Source organism: Cynocephalus volans, chromosome 6, assembly GCF_027409185.1.
Source record: "Cynocephalus volans isolate mCynVol1 chromosome 6, mCynVol1.pri, whole genome shotgun sequence".
Lineage (NCBI taxonomy): Eukaryota > Metazoa > Chordata > Mammalia > Dermoptera > Cynocephalidae > Cynocephalus > Cynocephalus volans.
This window is the reverse complement of record NC_084465.1, coordinates 50,355,457-50,375,798: the sequence shown is the minus strand read 5'-3', so window position 1 is coordinate 50,375,798 and position 20,342 is coordinate 50,355,457. Positions and strand designations below refer to the sequence as shown.

At 37.4% G+C, this 20,342-nt stretch overlaps 1 protein-coding gene across 1 annotated transcript in view; it reads right to left on the bottom strand.

Annotated features, from left to right (window-relative positions):
- The window catches only part of ORC5 (origin recognition complex subunit 5), an 87,883-nt gene extending 77,948 nt beyond the window's left edge, over window positions 1-9,935 (bottom strand). The window contains exons 1-3 of the mRNA XM_063100124.1: window positions 9,796-9,935; window positions 6,850-6,942; window positions 3,688-3,888 (exon numbers count right to left, since the gene is read on the bottom strand). Of these exons, the coding sequence (XP_062956194.1) occupies window positions 3,688-3,888; window positions 6,850-6,942; window positions 9,796-9,867 (366 nt within the window). The 5' untranslated portion in view covers window positions 9,868-9,935. The remainder of the gene's footprint in view (window positions 1-3,687; window positions 3,889-6,849; window positions 6,943-9,795) is intronic.
- Between the last annotated feature and the right edge of the window lie 10,407 nt (window positions 9,936-20,342).

Genomic DNA, 20,342 nt, shown 5'->3' with positions numbered 1-20,342 from the left:
CTCTAAGAAGATGGAGCAGATGTACTTTTTCCTATTTTTCCTGAGAAGTAAAACAAAAACACTGATTATTATATATAAAACAAACAAGGCTCTGAAAAGTGAGAGATGACAGACAAGCTAGGGGCCTTACGACCAGAAGAACAGCAACTCACCTCAGAGGGTGAATCATCTGGGCTGTCTTTTTGCCTCACATATCCCAGACATGGAGCTGAAGACGCCAGCAATACATAACACCAGCAGGTGCAGACCAAAAAAGACCCAACAAAAACCTGCTCTCTCTCTAGCCAAGGATACCAGGAAAGGGGCAGCCTAGCAAGACTTTTAGGACACTGCACTCTCCAAGATTTCTTTGTACATCACTGATGTCCTCTCAGTCTCCTTGTTTGTTCTTCCTCATCCTCTCAACACTGGAATGCGACAGGATTCAGTCATTGGACTTGCCTCTTTTCTTACTGACTCTCTTGGTGACCTAATCCAGTCTCAGGCTTATATACTAGCTATATGCTTGCAACTTCAAAATAATTTCCCCACGTTGGACCTCAAACTCTAGACTCATATGTGCAACTGCAAACTCAACTTCTCTACTTGGACCTAACATGCTCCAAAACAAACTTCTGATCACTCCTTCTCCACAGTAATACTCCACCTGCTTCAGTCTTCTCCACTCAGATAATGACAACTCCATCCTTTTAAGTGCTCCAAACACTTCTTAGTCATTCTGGACTTCTTTCTTTTTTTCCTCCTCCATGCTCAATCTATCAGGTAACTCTGTCAACCCTACTTTCAAAATATACCCAGACCACTTCTTACCACCGCCACTGCTACTACCATCATGTTGGTCCAAGCCAACATGATGTTTTGCTTAGATTATTACAAATGCCTCATAACTAGTTGTGTTAGTTTCCTAGGGCTGCCTGAGAAATTTTTTTTTTTTAAAGTGTAAATATCTTTCTCCTTACACTCTGACAACTTCTGACCAAAAATGCGTGCATTTTTTCCATGCCAAGCAATCCTCCAATTCTCTGCAGGCATAAACTGGGAATCCTATAATTCAATTTTATTCTGACACTATCTACCTGGAGTAAGTGTCAGACCCCACAAGTTAAGGGCTCAGTCCCACCAGACTGCCCTCACTTCAGATGCCAATCACAAGTCCAGGCCTCCCTTCTGACTAACTGGCTATAAACAGTGGGTTCCCACCACTCCCTGTCAGGTTTGATAGTTTGTTAGAATGGCTCATAAAACTCAGGAAAACATTTACTTACATTTACCTGTTCATTGTAAAGGATACAACTCAGGAATCACCAAACTGAAGAGATGCATAGGGCAAGGAATGGGGGAGAGGCACCAAGCTTCCATCCCCTCTCCAGTTGTAACCTCCTCCCAGCACCTCCAAGTGATTAGCAACTTGAAAGCTCTCTAAACCCTTTCTTTTTGGGTTGTTATGGAGGCTTCATTGTGTAGACATGATTGATCAAAACATTGCTATTAGTGATTAAGTCAATATCCCGTCTCTCTCCTCTCCCCAGAGGTCAGGTATGAGCTGAGAGTTCCAACCTGCTAATCACATGGTTGGTTCCCCTGGTAACCAACCTCCATCTTGAGGCTATCCAGGGGCCACCAGTCAACTCATTAGTACACAAAAAGAAACTTACTTTGAAGATTCCAAGGATTTTAGGAACTGTGTACTAGGAAATGGAAAGAAGACCAAATACACATTTCTTATTATATCACAGTATCACAGGCTGCCATAACAAAATGCTATAAACGGGGTGGCATAAACAACAGAAATTTAACATCTCACAGTTCTGGAGGGTAGAAGTCTGAGATCAAAGTGTTCGCAGGGCCATGCTTCCTCTTAAGGTGCTAGGTAAGGATCTGTTCCAGGCCTCTCTCCTAGCTTCTGGTAGTTCCTTGGCTTATGGCAGCATAATTCCAATCCTTACATGGCATTCTCCCTGTGTCTGTCTGTCTTTAAATTTCCTCTTTTTACGAGGACACCAGCATACTGGATCAGGGGCCCATCCTCCTCCAGTATGACCTCATCTTAACTAATTAGAACTGCAATGTTCCAAATAGGTCACATTCTACCATAATGGAGGTTAGAACTTCAACATTTGAATTTTGGGGGAAAACAATTCAACCCATAACACTAGTTTGCATGCTTCTACCCTTGAATCCTTAATTGATTCCCAACACTATCATTCTCCTTACTTGTACTACCCCAGCCACAATAGCCCCTTAGATATTCCTTGAATATACAAGGCATGCTGCAGTTTCCTTTGCTTTGCTTCCATTACTCTCATGTAAATATCTTCGCCTAGAATACTCTTTTTACTGATATCCTCATGGCTTGTCCCTCACATCCTTCGGGTTGTAGCTCATCATTATCCCAGTCTTCCCTATTTAGGAAATAACTACTGCCCCCACCCCACCCCTAATTCTCTGTTACTCTACTTCATTAATGTATCACACCTGACATACTATATTATTAACTTATTATCTACCTTCCTCATCTGGACCATAAGCTGCAAGTGGGCAGAGACTATTTTGTTCCCTGTTCTATCTCCAATACCTAGAATAGTGTCCCTGGCATATAGGAAATCTTCAATAAATATTTGTTTAATACACAAATGAATGAAACTAAAATGTAGAAGGAAATGTATATGTTTCATACATTTTAGGAGATGCAAGAATGCATAAGATTTGGTCCCTTCAGTAAATTTATTAACTTAGCTGTTATTAGGCATTATATTAAAACTGAATTCTAATTCCAGAGATAATGTTTCTATAAAAAAGGTTAAAGTATCATGAAAAACTCACTAATGTAAAACACATTACATGTTTTCAACTGTCTGCCAGTCATTTTCATATTGATGTAACAACTACAATTCAAACTTAGCCAACCTAAAGTTAAATAATTCATCTTTCCCCAAAAATCTACCCCATACACAATTGACAAGTTTGACTTTGCTGTCTCTTTCATTTTTCTTTCTGCATCTTGTGCCCCAACTCTAGTAAAGGCCCAAATTTCCTCTCATATATAGTCACAACACCCTCAAAACCATTCTTCTAGCCTTCAGTCTTTCATCCCCCTTCAATCCACCTTTACGCCTTCAGAGTAATCTTCCTAAGGCATATTTGTTGCTCTAATATCTTCACTACCTCCGTTCACTGCCTAAGAAATGAAATAAAGTGCTTTAATATAGTTCTCAAGACTCTCTGTGATCTGGCCCCAATCTACCTTTCTAGTCTTGTTTCTCTCCCCTCATACTTTATAACTCACCAAAACTAGACTATATGGCATTCCCTGGCCTCCACTTGGCATCTGCATGTCTTTGCTTATATAATTCCCCCCATGTGAAATTCCTCTTCTTCAATTTCTTTCTGTAATACCCTAATCATTATTTTAGGTCTATCTCAAATGCTCTCACCTCATGAAGCTATACCAGATGCACCTAATTCAGTACTTTGCATTTCATGGTTGTTATTTATCTGCATGTAGTCATATGTGAATATGCATCATAACTCTTCCACTAAATGAAGCTCCATTTGGATAAGGAATACATCTAACACGTTTTTGCATCCCAAAAGCACCTTGCACAGAGCACTATACACAACAGAGTTTAAATATATTGATCTAATAAACGATTTTCAAATAAGAGATAATATAATCAAATTACTTACAATATAAACAGTCTGATTCTTGAGATTTTCAGCTTTGGTTACTTGTTTAAACAAGCGAACAAAGTCATTAAATGTTTCACAGGTTATTTCAGTAGGACATCCATTCTCTGAAGAACTAAGATGATTCAACTTGTTTAAAATCTGTTCCAAAAGCAGCCTCAAGGTAAAGCATTCAACACAATTCACAAAGACATGTGGGAGCTGAAAACAAAAATCAAACAATTGTAAATAAAAAAGAAAACACACATACACCACAATGGCTCTGCTGGATAGTCTCCATTTGCCATTCTAAAGTATTCCCCACTGTTCTCCAACCTGCCCTGTGCCCCAGGGGCCTGATGGCTACAGACTGCATCACCCAAATTCTTCCTTTCTGGCTCTGGCTGGAGAAGCCAATGGAAAGAACCAGTAGGAGACCGAAGGAGAGTAGTAGGAGAGAAAAGTTGGATAGTTATTCCCTTGATCCCACCACCACACACTGGTGGCCCACAGTTTGGCACTGGCTACAGTCTTTTCTCAATGGCCACAGCTCTACCTGGGCAGCCCCTCTTGTAAGGCTACAGCTCTTGCTGGGTTCTAGTTAACAGTTCCTTTCTATGGCCCCTTCAGGTTTAGTGGGTTAAAGGCCCTGGTGCATCACCACTCTTTACTGATTCCCTTAAAACTTTCCCAACCTTTGTAAAAAAAAAAAAAAAAAAAAAGTCCCTTCATTAAACCCACTTCAACCATTTCTTTGAGTTTGCCATTTGAATCCTAAAGGGATTCAAAGCGAATTTGTATTTTTCTCTAGAGAATTCTTAGTGGGAATTTCATATTTGTAATTTTAAGATAATCGGCTTAATGATGAATTCAACCTAGGTCAAAAAAGAAATTTTAAGAGTTAGAAACCAGAGTAATCTTATGAAGATTATAAGAACTAGCTCTTTAAAGAACTATCAAAATGAGTTAACTCCAGAAGTAAAAAGAAAACGAAAGACTTACAAATATAGTCTGTTTTCAAAATGGAATCACAAAAGCAGTACTGACCCCTATCCAAAGGAAGATAACTTGTGGCATCCGGCACAAATAATGGAGCTTAAAACAATTTTTAGTTAACTATATTCTATAAACCTCACCCAATGAAGAGACTTTTCTTTCTCAGAGTAACACTGTAATTAAGGCCACATTATACTTATTGGGGCAGTTTCACCAGTATTTGCTAATGTCCATTCTTTTACATACAAGAGTCCACAATGTCTGTTATGATAATGTCTTGCTCACTGCATTTGTGCTATCCATGAACTTTAATGGCAGCGTATTCTAAGTGCCTGTTTGTGCACCTGTACCAGAAGTAGTGATAATCATCATATATTACACTGATTAAGTAGCAGCAAAAATTATAATGTATTAAAAATTGAATATAGCCCTTAAATATGGAACTTCCTTATTGGGTTTTCATGCTTTTATTCAATGTATATTTTCTGCACACTTCATATGGGGGGTTCTCAAATGCAAATGCCTGGGCCAGGACCTTGTACAGTCAGATTCTGAACTCTGACATACAGCCCAGGCATCTGTGTTTTTAAAATGCACAGCTGATCTTTGAGATCAAAGGCTTAAATCCCCAAGTTGATACGTGCCACGCATTGTGCTTAGTGCTGGGGATAATCTCAAGAAATTCAGTCTAAAACCAGGGAAACACAAACACAAAATCACAGCTGAGAGGGCTAAATATTAAGACAGATTTAAGCACAGGGTGCTGAGGTTGCAAAACAGAAGGGCATCTAACATAGCTTAGGGAGTCAGGAAAGGCTTCCCAGAGTGGAAACAAATAGAAGAAAATGCAGCAAAATAAAAAAAATTAGCCAAGTAATAAGGTAGTAGAGGAAGAGCCATTGAGTACAGGAAAGCCATCCCAAGTAGAGGGAGCAGCATGTGCCAAGGTTTGAAAGTAAGAGAATAGGAACTGTAAGTAGCTCTGTGTTCCATACTAAACACGCATCCTCAGAGCATGAGTAGGAGTAGAGTTAGCAAACCAAAGCCTGAGCTGGCCACCTATTTTTGTATATTTAGTCGCTGTGAAACACAGGCATGCCCATTCAGATAGATATTGTCCACAGCTGCTTTCACACTACAGCAAAGCTAAATAGTTGAGACAGAAACCTTATGGCCCACACACCCCAAATATTTACTATCTGGCCTTTTTCTTAAAGTTTGTCCAACCCTGGCTTAGGATATGAAAGAGGATGTGGCAATACTCATAAAAAAATAGAAGCTAACCTTTATTGAGTGCTTACTATATAATAATTACTATAGTAAGCACTTTTCGTGTATTAACATTTCATTCTCATAACAATTCCAAATGTTGCCACTCCTAGCCCTACTTTTCAGATAGGAAAAGCACTAAGTGGTGAATCCAGAGGAGTCTGCCAGACTCTACAGCTCAAACTCTTCACCATTATATTATGAAAGATAAACTGAATTCAGCTCATGAAAGGTCTTATACATCAGGCTAGCTGCAGGGTGAAGAATGGATTGCAATTAGACTTGCAGACATACATGAAAGAAACATCAGTAAATGAAACTGAGATAGCAGTAACAGCTATGATTAAAGGCAGATGGAGTCATGACTTTTAAGGATTTAGAATAACTAGAACGTGTTTATTGGTTTGATTTACTGAATGAGGATGAGGAAAGAGTTAAGAAAGCAATATTGGACAACTGTGTCAATGGTGAGATCATTCACAGAGATAAGTAATATGGGAAGAGCAGGGTAAAGGTGATATGCTCAGTTTTGTATTTGCAGAGATTCAGAATTATCAATATCAATATTACAAAATAAACAATGGAAAAAACCAGATTTTAATATTTTTAAAAGAATTTATTGTTATGTGTATTTTTCTCCAAATATTATCAGCCAATGAAAGAGAGAGGGAAATTTGGCTCAACTTAAAAAAACAACTTTCTAATATCAAGGTTCAAGTTAACTAATAATGCCTTTTGAAGTTTAAAGTCACCGAAGGTATTCAAATGAAAGTTGGTCAGAAATGTTTTATGTAGAAGATAGTACTTCAGAGGAAGGTAAACTAGACTAAATAATCTCCTAGATCCTCTCCATTTCTAGATCCCTTCCACTTCTGTGAGTAAAAAATCAATTAACATCGAGTTTTGGGTTATTCTTACCTCTAAAGTTTTCAACAAAGTTTGTGTTACATAGGTCTTTCCACTGGCAGTGTGTCCATAAATAAAAATGGATGGAAAACTAAAATGATGTCTCTAGGAGAGAAAAGACAAACATCATTCTGCATATACAAAATAAAAAATAAACATTTATCAACTCATGAGAAAGTTTTATATGGCAAAGTAAAATATTCAGTCCAAATTACTTTAACTATGAGCATATAGCAAAACCATCATCACACTTTGAACTTACCTGAATTCAACTCTAAGCACTTACTCTGTTATAAATTTAAAATTTCTATAAAATCATATTTGGCATACTTTGTTATATACTATATATTATATATTTATACTTTTTAACATTGTATAGGTATTGTACAGGTATTATTGTACATATACAAATTGTTGCATTTTCAACTTTATGAGATTTAAGGGATTTTTCAAAGATAATTTTGCCCATACTCCATTTGTATCTTAATACTTTTTAAAGAATCTAATCCCCTTGCAGGCTACAACCTCGCTATACATTTTAATACTTTGAACCAAAACCTATATAATCACAGAGTTAGAAGGAATTTTCAGGAGTCTTCAATCTTTGGAAAACTTATAGAACACTTTTTGAATTATGCATACTCATTGATCCTGGCATAAATGTATACGTTTCATCAATAAATATGTTTTATCAATAAAACATCTGATAAAATCTGTACAGCATATATTTAAAAATACATATTCTCAGCAACCTAGAGAAAAGCAAAAACTGTCAAAAGCCCCACTATTGGTCTAATCAGTACTATAAATGTTTCGTTCATTCAATGAATACTTATTGGACACCTACTAAATGCTGAAAACCATGATGCACTGAAAAGTACAAATTTATGTAAAAGCCAATATACTCTTTAAGAGGAGTTTATAGTCTAGTGAGGATACATACATTTTAAAAATAATTACAAGAAAATTGGATGAGTCAATCTCCATGAGAAAGTTTAGTCTCTATGATCATCATCTACCACAGCAAATGTCACAAACATTTATTACATTCTAGTCACTAAGCTAAACATTTCCATTTACGAGTCAAATCAGGAACTCAGATTTATACAGGAAAAAGTCTTCTTTCCATGAACTTTGTTTTTTAGTGGCTGGCCGGTAAGGGACTCTGAACTCTTGACCCTGGTGTTACAACCTTGCTCTAAACAACTGAATTAACCAGCCAGCCCAATACAAGAAAAAGCTTTCTAAATGGCAGATACATATGGCAAAAGGAGTCCAACTGCTAAAAAAAAAAAGAATAAAATTTTACTAAGGTAGTATTTTAATACATTAATCCTTTTATATGTAACAATCTTATAAATTAACTGGCTCAAAAATTCTGTCTCAAGAATTAAATGCATGTTGCTGAGCATCTCTGCTATCCAAACACTGTATTCCATCTTTAAGGAGAAGCTCAAGACCATGCTTCAGGAGTTTTTTCCAAACTAGACTAAATCTCTCCTTTTCTGGAATCCTTCCACACTTGTTTGCATCCATTATTTGGTGCAATAATATCCCAACTTATAACATCTTTTCTACTGTTATCTAGAAGTATATCAAACTCTTGCACTGTTACTTAAACTTTCACCTCTATAAACCTCCCTAACACAAACTATAATAAGCCAGGATCTGGCACAGTGCCTTACACAGAAAAAGTGAGTGCACGGTAAATATTTATTTGTTGAACAAATAAATGAATCTTCTCAGAAAGATGAACCAGTTTCTTATAGTTCTTTGTTATAGTTCTTTCTGTCTCCCACATGCACAGCCCCTTGCAGAAAAGTAATGTTAATACTGTTAAACATGATTTGCAGTAACAGCAAAGGTCAAAACCCTTTCTGTGATTCACCACTAAGTCAATACTACTCATCCCTATTTTGCCAATATTCTTTTTCGGGAGGAGCACTTTTGGTGGGAATGATCTGGGTTTATTAACTCCAGGGAAGGAATGCATAACAAAATAACTAAGAAAAGTTAAGATGCAGTTGTTGAATTCTTATTGCCCTAACTAATGTGTCCCTTTAGATGGGGGGTGGTACTTTTCCACTAATACCTCACAGGCCACCTCAGACTGTCAATCCAACATTTCCAGTTGGGTGAAAAGTACTTTAAAAAAGCAAACCAGAAGATGAGGGGATGCGAGTATGGCCCTAAGCTTTCATTTACTCTCCTTACAGATAAGATCCAAGTCTGATTAATTCCAAGTCTAATTAATGAGTTTTGAAGCAAAAGGCCACCAGAAAATAATAAAAAATAGAGTGTTTTGAATTGGTGAATGCTACCTGCCTATGAAAAGGCCTCGCTGTGTTCATCCAGAGAAAACAAACTCTTCTCTAGGGTATCATCTGAACTACTAGTCAAGGAGAGAAATCTACACTAGACTTCTTCATGGCTTTCACAATTCTGGAAAAACCGCTGAATTTTCAAAGCGAAGCGATGCTTTGGCTCTCAGCGGCCTTGAAAACAACCACCTCTCTACACTTGCCTTACACCAACTACCTCACTAAAACTTGTGAACTTAGATTTGAATAAATAACACTCTGCTGTTTATTAATAAAACACAGCTGTTATATAAAATCCTGTTCAGTTGGGGTAAAATAATAAGCAACTTTTAGCAGCTACGTGTACTTTGGGCTACCATCAACTCAAATGTGTGGCGTATGTAAGAAAACACGTCCCGGGCCAACGTCCTGTAGTGTAGGCCTGTCCTTTCTGTGCAGTTTCCTTTTAAAGGGACTAATCAGATGTTACTTAGGTGAAGGTATGGGGCCGACCTACAACACCCGCTATCTCAACGTAAAAGATGGTCTATTGCTCCTCAATCCAAACACGAAAAACAACAACAAAAAAACGGGAACAGGTCGCAAGATCACAGACATGTTTGCCTCCAGGATTTGAAAGACAGTTTAACCACAATACCTCTCCAAACAAGGACTGCAAGGTGGACACTTGGGACTCGCGACAAAGCACCATGTTTTCCAGGTGAGGCATTCTGCGGGTACCAGTTCCGTATCAACAGCGGCAGCCTAACCTCCACCTGGCTTCCCGCGCTCCCACCGGAAGCCGCACCCGCCGAGCTGAGGGAGGAGCCGGCGCGCCCCGGCCCGGCGGCGGCGTGACGTCAGCGCGTACGCGGATCGACGCTTCCGCTCTAGTCTCCCCCTGTCCGAGTTGCGGCTCTCTCGCTTGTCTTGTGTTCTCTGGGACTTTACCCAGGCTGTTTGGCAGTGGGGTTCTCGGGCCGCGGTCTTTTCCACCCAGTGGCCGAGAGGACTCCGCGGGAATGGGCGAACAGAAAAGAGGTGGAAAGAGCTTGTGGGCTCCAGATAACCCGCGAACCCGCGGCTTCAATTTTCCCGCCTGGAGGCCCCAAGTTTAGAAACCTTGAATGCCCTGGACGGTGAGCCGGGAACTGAGGCCCTTACAGGGACTTAGTGAAGGCAGACTGAGATGTCCAGTATTCTCAAAAGATGGTTTTAGTTTTTTTTTTTTTCCTTACTAGGGCGTGGGAAATTAGTGGCGTCCAGTGCAAAAGAGAGTGTAATGGGGTTGAATACATATCTTGAAGTTACTATTCCTTGTGCAAGTCTGAAACCAAATTTGGAAGTGTCCCTCCCAAGGGGAGAAAGTTTTAGTATGTATGGATGAGAGCCACATGAGTAAAATTTATGCTACTTTCAGCATCAGGCTTTCATGTGTATTTATTCATGGAACACCTACTAGAAATCAGACACTAGAAGACTGTGGAAATGAAAATATATAGAAGTAGATGAATGTGTGGGAAGGGCTTGGGGTCTTGAAACACCTGGGTTGGGACCACTGATTCAACTACTTCCGAACAGTGAGACCTTGGAAGAATCGTTGAACCATTCATTTTGAACCTTAACTTACTTATCTATAAAATAGAAATAATAGCTAGATTATTGCTAGGAGTAAATGATGATACACGTAGCATCTGCTACACGTAAATTTAAATTGTGGACTTCAATCTGCTCATGGATTATGGACCAGAATATTATAATTGTGATGGTGAAAAGGATCTGTTGAGAATCATGATCTTTTATAACCTAATGGCTAGTCAAAATCATATTTTTAAAGCACCAACTCAAATGCAGTTGCCTAGGTACTTTAGCAGAGAATTGTAAAGGTTGCAATGGGACCATCCATCAAATCTTTCAGTGTCTCTTCCTAAGGGATGCTGGCCCTTGCCACTCCCCGAAGAATGGGTTATACATTCTTAATATAGCATTCAAGGAAATTATAACTAAATGGTTGTCTAAACAAAATGTTAGTCTCCCTCTGTAGATGCTTTATGAAGACAGGAAACCATATCTTCTTCACAGCTGCATTTCCAGCATATACCATAGGGACTGGCACATACAGAACAAGCAGTAGGTAAATAATTGTTGAACAAAGATGAAATGCCTTACTGCCTGGATAGATTTAGTATGGTTTCACAGAGGAGGGAACTTGGAATCTGAGGCTTATGAATAAGAGTTCACCTGTGACAGGAAGGAAATTCTAAGCAAAAGAATATAAAGACAAAAAGGGACGAATGGGCAATCCCATACCAGGGACTACCTAGTAGTTATTAAGAGTATGTCTAGTGGCAGGAGGTTAAGCTGGGGACAAGTGTATGTTATGCTAAGAGGACTGGACTTTATTTAGGCCACAGGGAACTAATGAAGAGTTTTAGGGAGAGAAGCAAATAATGAGACTGGACTTTTAGGAATATCCCATTGGCCATGGAGAGTGGAATCAGTTTGGCTTGTTAAAAAGACTATTGCAGTGTTCCAAACAATAAATGATAATGAACTAAACAAAAGCAGTGAGAATAGGTGAGAGGGAATAACAGGATTTATTAAATATAATGTGGCACACACTGTGATAGATACTCTAATTTAAACTTTAACAGTATTATAATAGGGACATTCTTGTTTCACAAATGAAAAAACCAGCTGAGGTTAAGTAATTTGTCCAAAATCTCACAGTTAGTATATACTTGAAATTAGGTTTGGTTGACTCCAAAGCCCTTAATCTTTCCATTATACCATACTGTCAAGGGGCTAAATCTGAGACAGATTTAGAAGTATATTCCATAGAACTCAGTAGCTACTTAGAAGAGATGAATGGAGGAATCATAGAGAATAGCATTTAGGTTTCTGATGTAGGGGATTTTACGTTTTGCTGGTAATGAAATAAAACAAGGAGCAGCTTTATTGATTTAGTTTTATCTTTATGGGATAAGAAATGACCAAAGTGAGTTTGTTCTATTAAATTTGAAGTGTCTGCAAGATAACCAAAAGTATTAGTCTGTTTCTGTTGCTTATAACAAAATACGTGGAACTAGGTAATTTGTAAGAATACAAAATTTATTGCTTAGTTTCAGAGGCTGGGAAGTCCAAGGTCCAAGGAACGCATCTGGTGAGGGTGTTGGTGGTGGCGACAGTGACACAGGGGTCTCATATGGCAGAAATGGTGGAGCAGAGAGAGAGACTCTCGTGTGCTATCCGTTTAAAGCCCTCAGAACCACACTCCTGACCACCATTATAAATCCATTTACTACAGCATGGTCCTACAATCTAATCACCTCTTCAAGACCCCACCTTTCAATTACCATAATAGGATTTTCCACCCTCAACAGTGGGAATTAAGTTTAAATATATGAACTTTGAGGAACACAATTCAATCAATCTGTAGCACTAGATAAATAAGTGCAGTAAAAATAAGATCTGGAGCTTGAGAGAAAGGAGCCTGGAGAAGGAAATACAGAAGTCATCACCATATATGCAGTTGAGCCAGTCCTCTGGATGAAATTACCCATGGGTACTGGTTTCATGGATTTCGCTGAATTATTTAAAAACAATTAGGGCTAGGAATAGAAGAGAATTCTTGACCTGATAAAGGACATCTATGAAAAATACTACAGCTAATATAATTAATGATAAAAGACTAATGCCTTCCTCCTACATTCAGGAACTATGCAAAGGTGTCTGCTCTTACCACTTCTGTGCCACTCTGTTTTGGAGGTTGTAACCAGTGCAATAAAGCAAGAAAAAGCAGTTAAATGGACCCATATTGGAAAGGAAGAGTAAACTGGATTTATTTGCACACAAAATGATTATTTATGTAGAAAATCTGAAGGATTGTACAAAAAAGCTACCAGAACTAATAAGTGAGCTTTGTAAGGTTTCAGGATGCAACATCAACATGGAAAAAATTCAACTGTGTGTGTTTGTACATACTAACAATAAACAATTGAGAATTTAAATTTAAAATGATACTATTTCAATATTATCCCGAAATTTTGAAATACAGTACTTAGGAATATATTTAACAAAAGATGTGTAAGACCTGAACACTTAAAACTACAAAATGTTACTTAGAGAAACTAAAGAATATATTTTATAATAGATTTACCATGTTTGTGAGTTGGAAGATTCGATTTTGTTCAAATTTGTCAGTTTTCCCAAAGTTGATTGTAGATTCAGCAGCACAATCCCCATCTTAGCATGCTTTTTTGTGTGGGGGGGAGGAGGGGTAGAAATTGAAAATTAAGAACTAGACTAAAGATTGGAACAGGCACTTCACCAAAAAAAGATATACTGATTACAACTAAGCATGAAACGATGTTCAACATGTTTAGTAATTGGAAAAATGCATATTAAAACCACAATGAGATACTACTGCACACCTATTAGAAAGCCTAAAATTAAAAAGACTGACTATTCCAAGTGTTGACAAGCATAGGGAACAACTGCAACTTTCATTCATTGTTATTACGCATGCAAAATGGTACAACCACATTGGAAAACAATATGGCAGTTTTTTGAAACTTAAGCAGATACTTATTATATGACCTGGCCATTCCACTCCTAGATGTTTACCTACAAGAAAAGAATACATGTGATCATATAAAGTTGTGAACACTATTATTCACAGTGGCTTTATTTGAAATAGCCGAAAACTGAAAATAATGCAAATTCTATGAACAAGTGAATAGGTAAACAAATTGTGGTATATTTATACAATCAAATACTTTTCAGCTATAAGAAGGAATGGATATATGCAACTACATAAATAAATCTCACAAATAATAATACTATATGAAAGAAGCCAGATCCCCCACCTCAAAATATAGTATATATTGTATACATACATTTTTATAAAATTCTAGAAAATGTAAACTAATCTGTAGTTAAAGTAGATAGTGGTTGTCTTATGATGGGGGGTGGGTCAGAAAGGAGGGATTATAAAAAAGCATGAGGAAATTTGGGTAATGATGGATATTATAGGTTGAATTGTGTCCCTCAAAAAAATATGTTGAAGTTTTAACTCCCAGTAGCTGTGAATGTGGCCTTATTTGGAAATAGGGTGTTTGCAAATTTAACCAAGTAAAGATCAGGTCATTAGGATGAGCTCTATTGCAATATTACCAGTGTCTTTACAGGAAGGGGCCATGTGAAGACACAGACACAGGGAGAACACCAAGTGATGATGGAGGTAGAGATTGGAGTGATGCATCAAGCAAAGGAATGCCAAAGATTGCAGGCCCTCCCCAGAAGAGAGAGGCCTGGAACAGATTCTCCTCAAAGGCCTCAGAAGGAATCAAAATTGCTGACACCCTAATTTTGGACATTTAGTCACCAGAACTGTTGGAGAATAAATTTCTGTTGTTTTAAGCCACCTAGTTTGTGGTACTTTATAACAGCAGCCCTGGGAACCTAATACCATGGATATATTAATTATCTTAATTGTTGTGATGGTTTCATGGATGCATACATATTTCAAGCCTATCAAATTCAAACATCAAATTCTGTGCTTTAAATATGTGCAGTTTATTGCATGCCGATTATACCTCAATAAAAACTTCAAATTTAATTAATTAAAAGAGGGCTAAGCATACAATAATGATAGTGTGTCATGATCTATCATACTAATCCAATTCTATTCCTCTGACATCCATTTAGAAAACACAGAAAATGAACAATGATCAATCTTTGCCTGAATTGTTGTCTCCAATACATACACAGCTGTGCTTTTTCACCTTCAAGTCTTTGCTCCTACAGTCACTCTTTCTTATGCTATTCCACCCACATCCAAATTGAATAAATTATCAATCAAATGAATAGAGTTCCTCATTTGTGTCAAGTGTTCTCAGTGTTGAGGCACAGCAGTGGATAAAACAGACCCCCCCCCACACACACACAAAAGGGTCATCATGGGGCTTATGTTCCTATCTACTTATACCATTAGACTGCATTTGAACCTTCCCAGTTCCACCTCTACGGCCCCAAATCAAATGCATGGGAAAGTGCCAAGCTCTCCCCTTTTGTGATTACCATGAAGCCAAGCTGAATGCATTCTTATCTGAAGATTCTGGTCCTCATGACACTTGCACAATTGGATGAAATGCCACACTGCAGGGCATGGTATCTGGCATCCTAAGCAGCTAATGAAGGGGACAACTCAGAAGTGAGAAAAGGTAACTTCCTAGGGAGCTAATTCCCTGTGGTGGCAAACTTAAACAATGGAAAGCAGGAGTCTGCAGGGAGACAGGCAGAGACATTTCCTCTCCTTTCTTTTCCCCATGGACTGCTCTGAGAGACTATTTATTCTTGCAGAAGTCTGGGGAAGTGCCACATGATGAGCAGATTCACCTACAATAAATAGTTATGGCTCATCATGGAACATGGCCCTTTAGCTTCCTTTATATTTTTCTTCACTTCTATTTTTCCTAATGCTGGCTGCCACTTGTTTCAACTTTTTATCTGAAAATATCAACATTTTCACATTTGCATTAGGCTCTATTTTCTAACGAATACAAGCTAAGGAAATTCCTTATCTTTTGTAATGGTTCATTTTATATGTCAACTTGAATGGGTTAAAGGATACCCAGATAGTTGATAAGACATTATCTCTGGATGTGTTTGTGAGAGTGTTTTCTGGAAGAGATTAGTTTTTGAGTCAGTAGACTGAGTAAAGAAGATCCACCCTCACCAATGTGGGTTGACATTGTCCAATCCATTGAGGGCCCAGGTAGAAAAAAAGGCAGAGAAAGGGTGAATTTGTTCTCTCTTCTGGAGCTGAGATATACATCTTCTCCTGCCCTTGGACATCAGAACTCTAGATTCTTGGGCCGACCCCATGTCTCACCCGGGAGAGTGCGGTGCTGGGGGCTCAGTGGTGCTGGGAGCGCCGAGGCCGCGGATTCGGATCCTATATAGGGATGGCTGGTGCACTCGCTGGCTGAGCGTGGTGCGGGCGACACCAAGCCAAGGGTTATGATCCCCTTACTGGTCACAAAACAAACAAACAAACAAACAAACAAACAAAAAAACCCCTCTAGATTCTTGGGTCTTCGAGTCCTGAGACTTACACCAGTGGTCCCCTAGATTCTTAGGCCTTCGACTTTTGGCAGAGAGTTACACCATTGGCTTACCTTGTTCTGTCTTTTGGACTCAGACTTAATTACACCACTGGCTTTCCTAGTTCTCCAGCAGGCAGACATAGGAATTCTCAGCCTTTGTAATCACATAAGCCGGTTCCCATAATAAATTTCCTTTTATCTTTCTCTCTCTGCATATATCCTATTGGTTCTGTTTCACTGGAGAACCCTGATGAATACAAATTTCTTTTTAAATTCGGATTTATTGAGGCATAATGCAAATTCACCCTTTTTAGTGTACAGCTCTATGAGTTTTGATAAGTATTTTCTGTCATGTCATCATGATCACAATCAAGATATGGAATATTTCCATTACTCCCAAAATTCCTCTGTGCTTGTCTGTAATTAACCTCTTTCCCCTCCCCCAAGAACCTGGCAAACATTGATATTATTTCTTTCCTTATGATTTTGCCTTTTCCAGAATGTCATACAAATGAAATAACTTACTATGTAGGCTTTTGTGTTTTTTTTTCTCTTAGCATAATACACTTGAAATTCACTCATGTCATTGCATGCATCCATAGTTCATTCTTTTTTATTGATGAGTAGAAACCCATTGCATGGATGTACCACAGTTTATTCATTCACCAGTTTAAAGATATTTTGTTTACTTCAAGTTTTTAGCAGTTATGAATAAAGTCACTATACACATTCAAGAACAGTTTGTGTGTGTATGTGTGTGTACATAGTATTTTGTTTCATTTCAGTAAAAACCTAGGAGTAGGATTGCTGGGTCATATGGTAAATGTATGTTTAACTTCATAAGAAATAGCCAAACTGTTTTCCAAAGTGATTGTACTATTTGCATTCCTATTAGCAAGGTATGAGAATTCCAGATGATCCACATTCTCATCCTTTTACTTTTAACCTGTGTTTTATTTTAAATTGAGTTTCTTGTAGGTGCTATATAGTTAGATCTTGCTTAATTTTCCAATCTAACAATTTCTGTCTTTTAATTAATGCATTCAGATCATTTATATTTATTTTAACTATTGGTATAAATGGATTCAAATCTATCTTCTTGCTAATTTTCTATTTGTTTTATCTATATTTCCCTCCTTTTTTCTCTTTTTCTCCCTGCTTTTGGATTAATTGAGCATTTTTAAAAATTTGATTTTGCCTCTGCTATTGGCTTATTATTTATAGCAGTGTTTAAAGGTGTATTTTTGGTGTTTGGCCTAGGATTTGTAATACATATGTTTAATTAATCACTGGTTACCTTCAAATATATTATACTGATTCAACAATACTGTAAGAACCTTATAACAATGTACTTTCAAATGTCTCACTCCCAACTTTTGTACTTTTTTTAGGGTGGGGGGATTGGTGGTTGGCAGTTATGGGGATTTGAACCCTTGACCTAGGTGTTATTACCATCTTTTGTACTTTTGTTGTCATACCTTTCACTTTTTAATATTTGATATAAAACCCAAATATATTGCAACTATTTTTATTTTCTACCAAAGCTATCCAATAAAACTTTCTGTAATGATGAAAATGTTATATATCTATTTTGTCCAATACAATATCCACTGGCCACATGTGGCTGTTGTGCACTTAAAATGTGGGTAATTATAATGATGAAGTGAATTTTTAGCTTTAATTTAAAAATTTTTAATTAATTTGAATTGCTACCCATGGCCAGTGGCTAATGTATTGAACAGTATATATTTAGATAGTAAGCGTGTTTTAGAATGGTTATACTAAAAAGTAAAGCTTTTGTATTAACTTTCATTTAACCATTTCTAGAAATTTTTATTTCTTTGTATAGATCCAAATTTTTGCCTAATACCGTATCACTTTTTTTTTCTATTTTTTGCCTGAAAAACTTCCTTTACAATTTCTTTTAGTGCAGGTCTGCTAGTAACAAATTCTCTCAGCTTTTGTTTGTCTGAAAAAAAAAATATTCTTTTCACCTTCATTTCTGAAAGATATTTTAGCTGAGTATAGACTTCTGGGATGATGATGAATTTTTTAGAGCATTTAAAGTTGTCACTCTATTCTCTTCTTGTTTGAACAGCTTTGGACAAAAAAATCTGCTGTAATTCTCATCTTCCCCCCACCCACCACTTTATGTAATATGCCTTTTTTCTAGGTCTAACTTCAAAATTTTCTCTTTATTTGGTTTTCAGAAGTTTGAATGTGATGCATATGGGTGTTTTGTTTTTAATTTATCCTGTTTTCCTGCTTGTTTCTGAAGTTCTTAGATCTGTAATTTGTTATCTTTCATTATTTTAAAAAAATTCTTAGCCATTAGCCTTCAAATAATTCTTCTGCCTCTTTCTCTTCCTTCTCTTCTAGACTTCCATTTCCACCATATGACTAGACCACATGATGCTGTCCCACAGTATATATATGTATATTTGTTTATATGTTTTGTTCTGGTTACTCCATACCATCCCCACAGTCTTTATTCCTTGTGTTTAATTGGGGAATTTCTATTGACCTATATTCAAATTCACTGATTCTTTCTTCAGCTCCGTAAAATCTACTAATGAAACCTTCAAAGGCATTTATCATCTCTGCTACAGTATTTTTTATTTCTAGCATTTCTATTTCACACTTTTCTATGGTTTCTATCTCCATTAAAATTCCCCATCTGTTCATGCATGTTTTCTACCTTTTCCACAGACTTTTTAACACATTAATCAAAGTTATTTCAAATTTTCTGTCTGTTCACTCAAACATCTGGATCATCTGAGTCTAATTCTGTTGATTGTCTTGTCTTTGACAGTGGCTTGTTTTTTCTTATTTTTAAAAATTATAGCTCTCATAAGTTTTTATTGAATGTTATACATCATGTACGGAAGAGTAGAGATTGGAGTAAATAGTATTTATGCCTGAAAATGCTTCTTCTGCTAGGTTATTAATGTGGGAAATTAAGTCACTGTCGTCAGGATTGAGCTGGATTTAGGGCTTGTTGTTGCTATGCTTACTTTCAACTTCAAAATTCCTCTAGTGTTTCCTTTTGCTTAGGGTAGGGGCTGGATGGTGACAGGGTTTGCTGCTGTTCCACCAAAAGTTTAAAGCTTTTGTTTTATACAAGACAAGGGTCCAGGTAGGGCTTTTCTCCTTTCCAAATTTCCACAATTTCCCAACATTCATTTCCCAAAGGAGAGGTGGCCACTCCTCTTCCTCCACACTTGCTTTCTCCCACTCTGTCCTCAATCTTTCTTGTGAGCATCCAGTGGAGATTAATGGAGATGAGCCTGTGAGCGAGTGGGAGCTCCCTTGTGTCTGTGGCTCCATGCTAGCCACAGTTTGCTTTTACCACATTATTAAAAATTTTAGCTGAATGTTTTTACCTGCTTTATGGCACCTGTCTTTTTTTCTTCCTCTATTCTGCCACAAGTGAGTCAGTGCTCACATCTCATCTCTCCATGGAGGGCCTATATTTTTTAAATTTTAGGCTACTTGGTTTCCCTGTGATCTCAGATCTCTGATGATTTAAAGAAGAATTATGAATTTTTAGTTTACTTGGCTTTTCTTATGGTTAGGGTGGAAGTGATGCTCTTTCCAGATAAAAGTCTGTAAAACACTGTAAATAGTAGTAGAACTCAACTAGTTATTTTTGAAATCTAAACTCACATCTTTTCATGCCTCATTTCTGTTTTTTACTCATTCTTCTTCCCTTGGTTTGAACCTTCCATCTGAAAGCACTTTTATCATTGATTCAGGCTGTATCTCCAGGGAACCAAACCTAAGACATCTGCCTATCTTTCCTGTACAAGCTCCAATGCTATGGAACTCCCTGAATTTTCTCAACAAAATTTTCTCAAGTCCCATAAGATTGATTATTTACATCTATTATGGCACCTAAAATCTCATCCTTGTTCTATGGGTATTTACGCTTGTGATTTTGGGATACCAACTGGATTAAAATACCCAGGTTAGTTTATTATTTTCTTAATTTACTAATCAAATATTTATTGAGGAACCATCATGCTGGAGTGCCAGGCATGCAATGTGACTAAGAGAGACATTGTAACTGTCCTCATGAAACTTACATGTGGGTGAG